Below are 14,961 nucleotides of genomic sequence, written 5' to 3'. Positions count from 1 at the left end.
TCTGATTTCTGGCCCAGTCTTCACCCACAGGCTTCTTTCTGGCCTCAGTGTGAGGTCTGGCTGGAGGCCCACATGAGTTCTTTGCAACCCAAACTTGGATCAGTTTTTGAAATGCTGCCTGTCAGGGGAGGGGACCTGGGTCCCCAAAGTTACTTCAAAGGCTAATGAGTTCACTGAAAGCAGCTGTCGCTGTCAATGAGTGCAGGCCAGCTATAGATTGTCCGTTGTGGGGTGGGGGGAGGAATGGGCCTTTAAGGCTGAGAATATTTTTTTTTTTTTCTCCTTTGGAAGCTCTGAGGCTAGAGGGTTGAATCTGGGCAGTAGCCTCTGGCCTACGCCACAGCCACAGCCACACCGGATCCTTAACCCACTGAGCGGGGCCAGGGTTCGAACCCACGTCCTCATGGATACTAGTTGGGTTCTTAAACTGCTAAGCTATAAGAACTCCAGGGGGTGGACCTTTAACAAAAACAGGTTCAGGTTCAAACTCAAATGGATGCCAGGTAGCTCCGAAGTCCTTATGCTAATTCTTTGGAGAAATCCAGCAGCCTCTGTCAGAGGGGCAGCGGGGTGGTCACATTGTGGTAACTGGCTCTGGTGTCAATTCAGAAAGCCCGCACATCAGAAAGGCACCCCATTGGCAGACTTTAGGAATCTTTTTGCTTATATGCGTGTTTCCACTTCACTTTGGCACCTTATCTTGTGTTGCGCACCATTCAGCCAGGGAAAGCCCTTTTCTCTTGGGACTATGTACAGTCACAAATGTAAGCACACACGTTGTATCACATTTGCAGGATATACTGGGCTAAGTCAACACCTCTGGGTTTGACTTGCCATATGGGTTGTTTCCCATGTTAGATCCAGAGTGGAAACCAGGAGACTTGGGAAGGCCTCAGACCTGGGGACTCCTGGGGCTGGAGCCCTTGTTATCTCCAAGGATGGAGAAAAGCTTAGAAGTAATGCAATTTGGTTTTATCAAGACCCCTGCCTGCCATGTCTGCTAGGGCCTCCCTACCCCATCTCTCAGCCAGGAATTATTGTGCGGTATGGAATTACTCAGCAAAATAATTATTTAGTGTTTATTATATTGGTGCCAACCAATAAGCACCCAACCACTGTTCTTATGTAGTTATGGAGTTCTTAAAATGTCAGAGGGAGTCTGTCAATTTAGTTAGGGCTGAGCTGCCAGAGGTATTTTTCTCTTTGGTGAAAAGTGGTGTTAAACATACAGCAGTCTGGAAAAAATGCAATAAAATGGTAATGGGCATTAGATTAAAAACAGATTCCAAGAAATATAAATACTAAGACAGATAAAGAGGAGGAAAGTTTACAGCTTCATTCTTTGGTATAGTCCATCTCACAAAGTGTACTAACTGTACATAACTAGGAATAAGTCCAGAATAGTTGGATGGATTTGTTTCCAACATGCAACTAGATTCACATTTTAATTTTTAAAAATTTTTTTGGCCTCCCTGAGGCACATGGAGCTCCTGGGCCGGGATCAGATCAGAGCTGCAGCTGTGAACTAAGCTGTAGCTGTGGCAGCACTGGATCCCCAACCCACTGTGCTGGAACCCAAGTCCCAGTGCTCCCAAGACATTGCTGCTCCCGTTGTGCCACAGCTGGAACTCCAGACTTGTATTTTAAAAATCTCCTTCTCCATATCATACAGAATAAAAAAAAAACCCAAAAAAACCAACCCCCCAAAAAAAACAGGGAACGAATTTCCAAGGATGAAATTTCCACATTTATTTTTCTTTTGTGTGCATAGAAAATGGCAGTGAAGTGTCCTATGAAAGAGACAGGGAATGGGCATGGCGCTGCTATACCAGACTGGATTTGTGCTTCAAAGGGTACACTATTCATTTTGAAAACATAGGGTGTTGTAGTTTGTTTTTAACTCCTCACAATTCCTTGGGTTTCCCATTTGTTTTTTTAAGCTGTCAGTTTCTTCAAATCTCCTTTCAAATGACACACTGCATTACAAATGATGGCACTTAACCAATGTGGCATTTCCATATTTACACCAACAAAAGAAATTTACAAGACATAATAGCATACAATCTTGACATTTAGTAATAGCAATAAAACATGAAGGGCATCCATTTTATTATTTTTTTTTCTGTACAAACTATCAGAACATAACTCTATTCACATTAAAAAAATCATCTTTAATTTGATTTGACCTACACGTCCCCCATCTCATTTCACCCATTTCTCAAACCTCTCATCACATCGCCCACACCTTCACCAGACTATAGAATCTACAAGTGATTAGATCTAACACCTAAGTAGAGCTTAGAAAGTCCTCTCTCCCAAAGGTTGCCTCACTTCCCTGATAATTCCTCAAAAAAGAAAAAAAATATGCTCTTCACACGTTCCTTCCATGTCACTTTCACATTTCATCAGCAAATCAGCAAGACGGACTTCTCATCTCAACCCAAACAAGGTTAGAAAGAAAGAGTTCCTCTCCGAGCATGTCGATGCTACACCCACGAGTCCGGGGACCCTGGGTACTGTTCTGCTCTGTAAGAAGGTCGTTTAGTGGAATAAAAGTCTATGTAATTTGTAGTCGATTTCAGTCCATACTGTGTTGAATAATCAGTAGAGGCTGGAAAGTGAACTCGGTCATCAAAATAAGGATCTTCATAGCTATGAGGAGACTGCAAATACAATCTGTATGCATCAAAGTTCTTTCTGGTGGAGTCATCTTGACTATAATACAGCTGTTGATGCTGTTGACAAAATGAAAGAGCAAATAAATCAAGGCAATTTTTGGAAGCACATGTTTAGGGAAAAATTAATATGGGCTTCCTGCTTCATATTTTTAAAGCAGTATTTGGTATTTGTGTATTTATGGTTGAAAGTTGTTTCTGGCGCACACAGTATGTTTTCTAGTGGATATAAGGGTCTTAAACTATGTCTACAGGTGGGCTGGCAGTTTGCTCAAGTCCTATCTTATGGCCTTCAAAAGTCAGTGCCTTGGGAGAAGCTGAGACAGCCCTTGGCTACCTCTCTGTCACTAGAGTTCTGTGTTCTGCTGTGGAGGTCCTGGGCATGCCCAAGGAAAGGGTGCCCTTGATTTTTGCCTTGATACAGGAGAACCAGTGGCACATTATGAATTTAGTGAAAGGCTGGATATTTGGGCTTTGGATGGTTGTATAATTGCTGAACCATCTTTTAAAACTTTTACCTCAGAGATGAAAATCAAATCTATCCTTCTGTTTTAGAAGAAAAATGTAGTTTGGTGAAGAGCAGTTACACTTTGGAAACTGGAGTGTGCTTTTAAAGGAATAAGCAATCTCTAGGCAGGAGAGGAGTATAATTAGAAGAGATACTTGAGCAAATAAAATCCTAAAGGAAAAGACTTCTCCAAGCTGGGGCTGAGAGACAATCCATCTGTAAGGAAGCAAGGTGAAATATGTGGGCATCCACACCCTGCCCCCACTTCCTTTTGTCTGGTCTTATTGCTGACCCCACATGAATTTCTTCAAATAGGTTTGGAGAAAAACTGCAATGGTTCGAATGCCTATCTCTCCTCTTAATCAAGCCCAAGTCCCCAACTTAAAATGTAACAAATTTATCACAGAGATATCAATACCATGTTCTGGAACTATGTGCATTTCTAATATTATAAGCATATCAGAGCTAAACTTGCTTTTTTAACTTAGACTTATGATTCTGAGGCTACGTCTCCTAACTAAAAAACTACAGCAGAGATTATGACAACTGGAGAGGTTCTTCTATTTACAGAGCAAAGACGACAAAATGGAAGGAGGTTACGAGCATCCTCATCTGCAGAGCAGGATATAGGTTCATTTGGGAAGCCCCAATTGCTCATGTATTACTGGAAGGTAAGAGGAGAGAACAAATGACCTAGGTGGACATGGCATCAGGCAAGACCAAAATGAATTTTAGGCCCCCCCGACCCCGAAAGTGGAGATTGAATGTTACCACCACTAGTCCCCACTCTGGTGGACGGTGGGGTTCATCCCCACAGGCCTGAGTCTACTTTGACCTCAGAGAATACCAGAAATCTGGCTGTGGCCTCAAGTGTATTCAAACCATGGTGGCTTGGATGGGAGGGAGTCATGAAGATGGAGGAAGAGGTGTACGTGTGAAAAAGAGAAGGATGAGATGAGAGAATGAGGTGTGCTTACCAACCTTTCCCCATCCAGAGGATGGAAGAGATCTTAGAGAGTAACAAGAAGAAAAAAAAAGAAAAAAAAAAAAAAAGAGGGAAAAGAAAACTGTTGGGCAAAGAATAGGAGTGTAAGACTTCTCAGTTGGTGCCCGTCAGGGGCATGGTGGTACCAATTCAGTCCTCCTCAAGGACATGAGGCTACTGTGGAAGTGATCTGCATAAACCATGGATGAGCTTCCGAGGAGCAGAGATCCCCAGGAAAGCTCCTGGGCCCCTGCTGTGTCGGCCCAGCTCAGGTGAGTCAACCCACGCGGACCCCTTACTGTGTTCATCCCTGCTAATCGGCCTTCTGTAAAAATGACATTGCAAATTCACCTGTAGCCGTCTATTTTGTTCTCTTGCTGGTGAGGAATAGGAACTGATGTAAATTGGTGAAGGTTTGCTGGAGCCTGTAAGAAAATATTTTATGAAATTAAAACTAGTGCTCATTACTGCGGTCCATTAGGTGGTGTGGACTCCCTGACAGGCCCTGGATTCCCCCGCTGCCAGCACAGACCCGGACAGTCAGCAGCTTGGGTTCCCTGGATGAAGCCTGCCTGCTGCTTACCCCAGGGCTATTCAGTAAAGGCTGATGAATATGCCAAAAAAAAAAAAAAAAAAAAAAAAAAAAAAGAGGCTGTGTGTTTTACCAAAAAGCAATGCTAATGCATAGCTCATCCGCAAAGGGTTCCTTCTCAACCTCTGGTCACTGTGGGGAGCACTGAACTGGTGGCTCTTGACAGCAGACTTGTCCCCTGAGCCGAGGAACGTGGCTTTTCCAGGGCTCTGAGCTAGTGCACTGGGTCAGATGCGGGAGGGAAATACAGCAGAACAAGCTCCGGGCCTTTAGAACAGCTTTGATTCAGAATCCCAGGTCTGGAAGGAGCAGGCACAGGTGTGTTCCAAGCAGGGTGGCCGCATGGAGGCCATGTTTAAGTATGTTTTGAAACAAAAAGAACCTGGGTATCAGAGAGCTGTCTTTAGGAGTCTACGGCAGATTCCTGATGCTGTCACTGGTTACCCTTCTAGCATTGTTAAGGCTAGCAGAGATTTTATTTTATTTTTTAATGAGGAAAATGAAACATATTTGAGGCAAATTAGTTTATTGAAGCAAGCAAAGAAGATACAGAAGGGCGCGCATGCTAAGGAGGCGGTCTTTAAAATAAAGCAGGCTGCTGCAGACCTGAAGCACCAATGCACTTCGGTTGGTCTGTGCATTTCCTCTGCAAAGAGCTTGATGTCTGAAATGTAGCATCTGCAATTTTCTGAGCTATTAATTGCCATAGTAACAATAGTCGATTAGTAAACAGTCCTGTGAAATCACAATTTCAAAGACAACAGCACAACTGAGACTGCTCCCCCAGCAGTTGTTAAATTGCCACCAGCTTTTATTTATTTCTTTTTAATAAATAGGTTTTTTGAGAAAGGAGTTTTCTTTTTTTTTGGTAGCTCACACTGCCTTATTTGAAGCCTCTAAAGTGGTTCTAATTTGCAAGATAGTTGAGAATGGAGACAATATGAATCTTGGTAACCCTTCAGGTTGTCATTCTTTAAATAATATGCATGGCTTTCTGAATAGGACATAAAAATATTAATGCTATACAACATCACTTTTGTTATTCTTAAAAAATAGTCACTCTGAGGAGACTGTATATTTTGTTATTCATTCAAACTCTTTCCCATGAGAATGTAAATGGAATTGATCTCCATCCGCAGGTTTGAATTTATGAGCTGGTCCAGGAGATGTGGCCCTGCCAGGTGTCACAGAGCTCAGGGTTCGGGGACCCCGGAACACACAGCGCAAGACTGCTCGGGCAGGGTGGGGCAGGACAAAGGGCCAGCGCTGCTGCGTAGCCAGAAATGCTTTCTCATTTGGAGACAGTGCTCTTTTTATTTGTGGTCACCAGACCACCACCTTAGCTTATTTCAAGTAAAACAAGCAAAAAGGCAACAGCCCCTGAAGCAGAAGATGAGAGGCTGGACCAGTGTTTGCTGCTGGGGGACCATCTCATTGCAGGCAGAGGTTACCTCCCAGGCCACTGGCCGTGTGCCTGGGGACCCGCGGCTTTTCGAGATACTCTATCACACACCCAACTGGCGTCTTACCAGGGTACAGGCCTCTATGAGTGGCATCCCCTTGGCTACTGTAATACTGCATAGGTGGCTGGGTCCTATCGTATTCAGAGCGAGGGTCTCTGATTCCTAACAGTGCTGGTGAGGAAGAGGTGCTGCCGACTGAAGGGAGAGGCAAGAGGAGGGAGGGGGAGAGAGAGAGAAAGAGAGAAGAAAGAGAAATCAGACTGTCAGTGTCTCTAGAAAGTCCTCTCTGGAAAAACAAAGTAATTAGAAGTGCACGTGCCTGGCACTACAGTCAACTCTTAGAGGTGCTGTGATTAAAGGGCAGCCAGCCCCAGTTCCTGGAAGGTGACCTGCAGGTCGGCCACTGCAAGGATCAGCACTGTCAGCCACCACATTGGGCAGGGATCGTGCAATTTCTCCACTGAGATGGGGGGGGGGTGTCTCAATGACCTGCTTAAGCCTTTGAAACTGAGGGATGGTAATTCCCAGTCGTGCCCAAGTTCCATTTGCAACTTTATGATCTCAGTTCAGTTGCTTGTGTTACACCCATCTATTATCCTTTACGTATAGTTCTTCAGTAAATGGATGTTTTATGGCTTGTTTTGATTTCTGATGATTTCAAAAATATCTGCATCTCTAAATGAGTTTGAATAAGAGTGCCCAGCCCATAAATTTATAATTCTTTTTATGGCGATCAGCTGTCAGGGAAATTTATAAATTCAATAAGCCTGGTCATCAAGAAGCTCATGGTGCTAAGAAGCCTAGCCTCACAAAAGCCCAGCTTTTTTATCCCAGCTGGAGACAAACGTTTAATAATAACCTATTTACCCATGTGTCGCCTGTAGGACATTTGTGCACAGAAGGAAACACTGCACATCTTTTTTCACTAGAAAATCATCTTGCTTGTGCTGAAGTTAATTATAAATAAGGGTGATCACTGAGTCCACTGGAAAGCAGCAGCCCCCAGTCCCTGTCACCAGCATTTGCATGCATTGATGCTTTCAGAGGAAGACTGATGTCAAAATATTTCCCCAAGAAAGTCACTTCAGTAACATAGGGTGAGCGTACAAGGGTGGTGTCCACGTGCTTCCCATCCTGCTTACTTTCAGGAAGGTAGCAGGGCACAGGATATCCCCACCTGCCTCCCACAATGACATCAGCGAGGCAGTGAGATGCGCCCATAGGTGGATACCTCACTAGTGCCGAGGGACGTTTGATCAGCCCTCAGAATAACTGGAGAAACAAATGTGAATTATATCTGCCTTCCAGTGGAATCTGGAGAGCGTCCTAGGAACTTGGACAGGGCTTCCTGATAAATATAAAGGTATATTTAAGAGGTCCTCAAAACAAGTTCACTGCTTAGTAACTAAGTCCTAATTTGTCTGAAATTATTTTTTTGCCTGTCCATATGCCTTTTGTTAAGCAGCTAAATCTCTTGCTTCCGCTAGCACTTTCTTCCTAAGTCCCTAAAGAATCCTGATCATTTGTGTAAAGAAGGCAACCTCAGGCTATACCTAGGAGCCTACCAACAATGTCAGAAACCAAGCAGAGGTCTCATGATTTAAAAGCTAAGATATAAATATAAGCCATATGCAGTAGGCAAAGAAAATTTCTAAAAATTCCAACACTGTAAATCAGTTATGATGGAAAAAAAATAAAAATCATTAAAAAAAAAAAAAGATTCCTGGTACAAGTGAAGACATCCAATTATATGGCAGGAACCACCAGGCATATGTTGGTCTTTCTGGTCATATTTGTTCACATGAGAAATGAGACTGTCAGCAGGAGCACAGTTGAATACAACAGATAATATTTATATGTCTGAATGGGAGATTTAAAGCCAAATTAAAAAAAGATATTACTTTTCCTGTTTCATTTCATTAAGAATTAAATTTACAGGACTGACTTGATTAGGTAGTAATATTCTGTCCTTACATGCAAAAAAAAAAGTCTTGGGTCTCAAATTATATACCACCAATAAGTAGGCAGTGTGGTTGCCAAGATTCCCAACTTACAAATTAAAGGATTTCCTGTAAACCCACCTGCAGGGCCTGTTCCCATTAGTCGTGGATGCTGGGGATCTGAGGATGCAGTCAGGGGATGGCGGTTTAACTGAGTAAGGCACAGGTGGGGATCTGGGCTCTCCCAGGCTGTGGGGTCTAAAGCTCTTCTAAAGAACTATTTGAGAATTTCCACCAACAAAACTAAAAAAATCACTTGGGAACAGATTTCTAACTTATGGCCAGCAGGTGTACAAGGACAGCCATTTTCAGACATAGCCTAATGGTTCTCAAACTTGTGTTCCTCCACTGGGCCACACTCGCAGCATCAGCAAGCCTATTAAATGCATATTCCCAGGCCCCTTTACAAACCTGGTTTCAAAGCAGAATCTCGGGGGAATGGATGCTATTGAGGACTGGGATACTGTTATGCACTGTAGTAGGTGTAAACATGCATACACTTTTCAAACGGAAAGTGGGCTTGCTGTTTACAGTAACAGGTAACTCCCAAAGCAGACTTTCAGCTTGAAGAGTAAATTCTCCTTTCCTCGGTGTTGGGAGGTGACAGGCTTAATCGGTGTATGTTCAATCTTCTCTGGATGGGAAACCACATGCTGTCCTACAAATGCAGCTGCCCAGAGGGAGAGTTTACCCACTGACCTGACTGAATGACGGGTGACATCTGTTGGTTGGTGGTAGACAAGGAAGGGTGTGATTTGAATCGGTCTCGCTCTAACGTTGACACAGGTGTAATAAAATGGTTCTGATTCCACCCATCCTGTGGAGTTAAAGGAGAAAAAGAAACCTCTCAAAATGAATAACGACATTTCATTATAATAAGTGATTACGAATGTGTGTGCTGATGAATGCTAATTATGTTAGAGCTATTCTTGTAAGTTACCTTTTTATAAATGCTCCGGAGGTCCCGATATTGCCATAATGTATTCAAGACCTGGGCTGCTGCCTTTACCACTTTCAGAGACGATCTAGGGAGAGAGCGAGAACATTAATGAACGTGGGTGGCACAGCCTCAGGGTCCTCTTGGAGATGCTGGCAGCAAATCAGAGACGAAGAGCCCATCTCTCAAGGACCAGGGGGCAAGGAGGCTGCTGCTGGAAACCACTGCTATAGAATCAGGTGTACTCAGGAGCTGGTGTCAAGTTCAGGGCTGGCCAGAGGTGGTAGGAACCAGAGAGAGGCTCACGGGCATTCAGCTCTGTGGTGAGACGCTGTGGTCGGGATGAGCCCATGACTTCTGCCCATGACCACACATCCCAGTGTCTGAGGGCCCTGCCAAGTGAATCTAAGTATCCCCACCCATTTATTAGGCCTTTGTATAAAACACTGTTATTGTCTTCTCATCATTTAAACCTCTTTGTAAACAAATGTACCTCTGTGCTCTAGTGTTTGGCTTGGAAAATAAGGTCAGTTATGACCTCCCTCTCTGAAGACATTTTGCTGAATGTTGGTAGCCTGTGAGAGCACTGCTGAGCAGGAGTTACTGCATTTCACATCAGGAGCTACTCCTCTAAATCAGCGGCCTCTCTGTTAAGTGAGGAGGGAAAACAGCTTCCTGCCTCAGCAAAGGCCTTGGGATGGCCACGTGAGGGTGGTTATCCCAGAGCCCTGAGGAAAACCAAACACCCCCGTCCTCAGACTTCATTTTGATGCTGAAAATCTGACCTCAAACGTATATTACGGTATCTAAGATCTGATTTCCTTTTCCATTCCTTATCTTCCCAACTAAACTCTCAGAAAGTGGGGGAAGAAGAGAGGTGAGCAGGCCAGAGGCACCGTTTCTGCCCATAACAACAGGATCTGGGTTGTGATGATTCCGAGGCATCAGGGAGGGCAGAGCACAGGCAAGTGCAGGGGCTTCGCAATCTCTGTTCCTGGAGGTAGGAGTGTCTACAGCCACCCCCCACCCCCATCTCAGCTTGCTCTGCTCAGCGGTCCTGCTCAGTCAAGGGCAGAGAGTTTTTAAATTTCCATTTTCAAAACAGACTACAGAGCAAGGAGACGCCTCAAAGAAGAGAATAGAGAGGACATTTCAGGCACCTGTGATGGCTCCCGCAGGGTCTTCACACCTCACAACCACCCATCCTCAGCCGGATCCAGGCATCAAGGGCAAACCCTGGCTGGCTCCAAGGACTGCTCTGCACACCAGACAAAGCAGGGGTGTGCCAGGTGTACACCTCAACACCAACAGCTAGGTGACACATTTTTAGAGAGAAATTCTCTGAGCAGAAACCTGACTCCTGAGAAAGCAAGGAAGTTTCTTTGCTTCCCCCTCCGCTGCACAACTCCTGCAAGGAGTTATGTGTTCTCATCTCTAATTTCTCTCCTACCTTCTCAGTATTGTTCAACTGGATGTGTGTCAACCCTGGTCCTATCTGATTGAGCAGCACGTGACATGGGTTCACCTTTGACAGCATGTGGCCTCCGAGGCACCAGTGCTGCTGCTTCTCCTCTGAACGCTCTGGCCGCCCTTTTTCGGGCTCACTGCTGGCTCCTCATCTCCTTGACCCCCAGCTATGAGGGACACCAGCCCTCAAGCCTCTTTCCTTCTCTAGCTACATTTCCTGTTGATCTCATCCCATATTACTTCTCTAAATTTGCCACTTATACCCCGTGACTCCCAAATTGACGCTCCAGCCTGGATCTCTGTCCTGAACTTGACTTGAGCACAGTTCACTCCCTACCAGATGCTCTACGTCAAGTCTAATAGCATCTTAGATGTGTCACATCCCAAACTGACTCCCAATCTTCCTTAAAACCTGCTCCTCCCCCAGGCTCCCCATGTTGGCAAGCGGCAACTCCATCCCATGGATTCTTTTGCCAAAGACCTTGGAGGCATCCTTGACATCTTTCTCCTCTCCTGCTGCTCATCTAAGCCTTCAGCAAATTCCACTGACTCTGCCTTCCAACATGTCAGACTTGACCATTCTTCACCACCTCAACTCCTGCTTCTATCAGTCTCACTGGGAGTTGGAGGAGAGCCTGTCGGTCACTGTGATTACTCTCAGGGAAGTCAGATTGTCTTTCTCCTCTGCTGAACACCCTCCAAAAGCTTCTCGTTGTGCTGAGAGTAAAAGTCAAAGGCCTTACACTGATCCACAGGGTCCTACACTGCTGGTTACTGCCCCTGCCCCTGCACTCCTTGACTCCCTCCCCCTTGACTCGCTCTGTTCCAGCCCTGCTGGCTTCCTGCTCTTCACACACAGGCACGCTTCCACCTCAGTGTCCTTTTACTCGTTCCCTCTGCCCTAAATACTCTTCCCGCCCCTACTCCAGGTCTGTGCTCAGAAGGCACCATCTCCCTGAGGCCTCCTCTGACTGCCCTGTCTAAGACAGTGACACCCCTCCTCATCCCGGCACGCCCTCTCAATGCCCCCAATTTGATTGCTGCTCCCCACCCCGGCACCATCGGGCTGGTGGAGTGCTGCTCACTCTGCTGGTACCTCGTCTACTCCACTTGCCCATGGAACGTAAGCTACGGAGGGCAGGTGTGACCTGCTCCCTGCTCCTTGCTGTCGTGCGTGGCAGGTGGGCAAGAGAAAAATACTTGGTGGGTGAATCATAAGGAATGTAAGTGTACGTTCAGAAGAAAACTTGATCTAGGACTTTCTGAATCTTGTTTTGAAAAAAAGATCGGAGTGGCATGTGGAAGTTCCTAGGCCAGAGACTAGACTCATGCCATGGCAGCAACCAGAGCCACAGCAGTGAAAATGTCAGATCCTTAACCTGCTGAGCCAACAGGGAACTCCAATAACTTTTTTTTTTTTTTTTTTTTTTAATATACAAAGGTTTTGGCACTGGCAAAATTTTTCTAGCCTCTTCTTAGGCTGTTCATGAATGAAGGCTCTCTCGCAAAATGTTAAGAGCACAAAAAGGGATTCCAGTTGCTCTTAGGGGAGATGGGAGGGCAACAGGAGGGGGAGTTACTGGAATTGGACCTTAGATTTATCTGTAATGTTTCATTGCCTTTGAGATAAAAAGGAGTGTGTGTGCACTTATTATTGAGATAGAAAAAAGATACATAAGAAAGAAAGGATTGAAAGGATATATGGATAGTGTTGGTAGCTGTAGTTTCTGTGGGGTGAGAATAGGCTGTGTGATGTTATTCCAAGCATACACAGTGTGAGTTCCAGCACTGATGCCCAGCCAGTTAATACATGTTTACTAGTATGGGCCAGGCTTCGCTCTGCACACAGAGGCTGGAGCAGTGAATTAAAAGACAAAGTGCCTGTACTGGGGGTGTCAGATGCCAGAAGGGGCCACAGATAACCCTGGGGAAGCCAGCGCCGTGCAGAAGGAGGGAGGGGTGGGCCATTATACTGCTGATCAGGAGGCCCCTGCCCTGTTGTGTCATGAAGGTGACAAGCAGCCTATACATCCCAGTTCCTTGAAGGATTCTCTGATCTGATACTAAAGCAAATTCATAGTCACTGCTACAGCTCTGTGACAAGAAATCTTCTATTTTTGCCACAAACCCTCAAATCCCTACTTCTGCTGCTTCATCACTTCGGTGTCACTCAGACGTGATGGGAAACATATGATCCAAGCCCAGGGCACATCCTGAGGCCACACAGAAGGCTCTGCTGCATGTGGTGATATTAGTACTTTCTGGGCACCTATGGAGGAATCAACCTCAGCACTGAGGATTTAAGCTGTTCTTGCAGAAGAGGCCTTAGAGCCTGGAGCAGAAGCAATGACACGAGGGGTATGGTGCCCCGGCTTACGGCATGTCTGACTCTTCAGGGGACAGCATGACCCAGTGGGGCTTTGGGGACAGGAATGATGGTTGGGGTGAGGGGTGTTCCAAGAAAACAGAGACCAGAAAAGGGGCCGCATGACCACAAATGCCGCTCCCAGCAAAAGGGGTTCTAACTGCTGGAAACTGCTTAGGTTATTTGCACGTGAGCAGCACAGAAATAAATCCTTGTCAGGAGGACGTGATCCCAGGATGATCCCAGGACAAGGGCCTGGCGTCCCCTTGCAGCCGACTTGCCTGTCTCCTCTGCCCTTGGTTATGTTCACCAGCTTTTCTATGCCCCCTGAGTCGGCCAGGGCCTTGGCGTTCTCCATGTTCTTGCTGGTGACCTCATGCAGGGCGCAGCAGATGGCCGCCACAGTCTCATCCGACAGCACACTCGGGCCAGAGCCCCCGGGAAGCCGGTTGACCAGGTCACGCATGGCATATTTACCTGCCCAAGGCAAAAGAGTTCATTCTGCTTTCGGAAGGGACCCAGTTTTTGTTATTGTTGTCATTAGAAGACTATGACTATGCAATCTCTCAAAACAGAACCTCAGAAGAGACAGTAACGGGGAAGAAGAACACGCACAGCAAAGAAGAAAACGACAAATGCTTTAACTGTCAGGGGAACATGAACATCTGCTGTCATGCCACTTGAAGAAGTAACTGGCTTATAACACCTTACCGCACATCGCTGGAAGACAGTGTAAATCAGTGTATGGAACTGGGTATACCAATCAAGTTGCTTTAGTTCAACCATTTTCATTAACAGTGAGAGTAAAGGAATTACAGAAAGTAAATTTCATTCTCAATTCAATTCCTATGCATCACAACAACCTCAACCTCCTCTCTAAGCTTTTATAAACTTTTCTCTGAATATGTTTTAAAGCTGGTCCAAGTAGGACTGCCAAACAATACTTTCCACAAAGTCTTTCTGGACATAGTATGTGAACTGGGTACACTCAGATATTTTTACTAAGTTGAGGGTTTATGTCAGTTGGTCTGGTGTGAGTTGTCTGTTTCTTTTAAAGAAGACATGAGTACAATTTTGGTATTAAGATTATGGGTTCGATCCCTGGCCTCACTCATTGGGCTAAGGATCCAGCATTGCTGTGGCTGTGGTGTAGGCTGGAAGCTAAAGCTCTGATTGGAACCCTAGCCTGGGAATGTCCATATGCTGTGGGTGCGGGCCTAAAAAAAAAAAAGGCAAAAAAAAAAAATTATAGGTATGTTATCTCTGAGGAGTAATACAGTAATAAAGCTCTTGATAGGACAAGGCTGGGAAGTCCCTTCACTCCTGAAGCATTTCTTTCCAGATCCTCAATTTCCTGTACTCCTCTCCAAAACAAGATTATCTCTAGCTTTCTCAATTTTAATTACCAGCTGACAAACTGGAATAATTGCACCATAGACAAAAGAAATTAACGAAAGCTCAAGTAAATATTTTCTTTGTTTTTTCCCTATGCTAATAATCGAGTGGATACTAAATGGGGTTTTTATTGAAGACCCACTTATACACAATGGTAAGCAGGAGAAGACAGTGCCTGACTCCATGCTGCATAATTTACAGCACGTCAAAGAGAAGACTCTGGCTTATTCACAGAGAACATTGTTATGAAGAGTAGAAATACAGTGATGACATTGTAAGCCAGAGGATAAATGTGGTTTTTAAGAACAGACGATAAGTTAGCACTGGTGATTTTGAATACTCAAGAGTGACCAAAAGGTCCATGACATGTAATCTGTCATTTTGGGGAGGTGCAGTTTTCACTTGCACTCCTGAGGCTTGGGAGAAGGTGGCTCCCTCATCTGTGAGTGACCCTGGTGGCTCCCTCGGAGCCCACAGCTCAGACAGCTGGCTCAGTCTGACTCAGCTGAGTCTGCAGTAACTTTTGTGAAATGGCAAAACTTTGTTTCCTTGTGAAAAATGGCTCCAGACAGAG

General features: G+C 45.2%; 1 protein-coding gene across 26 annotated transcripts in view; it reads right to left on the bottom strand.

Moving 5' to 3' along the window:
* The window catches only part of PKP4 (plakophilin 4), a 249,719-nt gene continuing 236,482 nt past the window's right edge, over nt 1,725-14,961 (bottom strand). For 19 of the 26 annotated variants that reach the window (XM_013984155.2, XM_013984156.2, XM_013984157.2 and 16 more), the window contains 6 exons: nt 13,274-13,469; nt 9,164-9,248; nt 8,923-9,040; nt 6,290-6,418; nt 4,520-4,593; nt 1,725-2,735 (listed from right to left, as the gene is read on the bottom strand). In XM_013984155.2, the coding sequence (XP_013839609.2) occupies nt 2,487-2,735; nt 4,520-4,593; nt 6,290-6,418; nt 8,923-9,040; nt 9,164-9,248; nt 13,274-13,469 (851 nt within the window). In that variant the 3' untranslated portion in view covers nt 1,725-2,486. The remainder of the gene's footprint in view (nt 2,736-4,519; nt 4,594-6,289; nt 6,419-8,922; nt 9,041-9,163; nt 9,249-13,273; nt 13,470-14,961) is intronic. The other 7 variants (XM_021076441.1, XM_013984159.2, XM_021076433.1 and 4 more) reach the window with 2 other exon arrangements.

This window comes from Sus scrofa, chromosome 15 (genome assembly GCF_000003025.6).
Source record: "Sus scrofa isolate TJ Tabasco breed Duroc chromosome 15, Sscrofa11.1, whole genome shotgun sequence".
Lineage (NCBI taxonomy): Eukaryota > Metazoa > Chordata > Mammalia > Artiodactyla > Suidae > Sus > Sus scrofa.
Note: the sequence above shows the minus strand (reverse complement) of the source record. Positions and strands in the feature narration are given on the sequence as shown.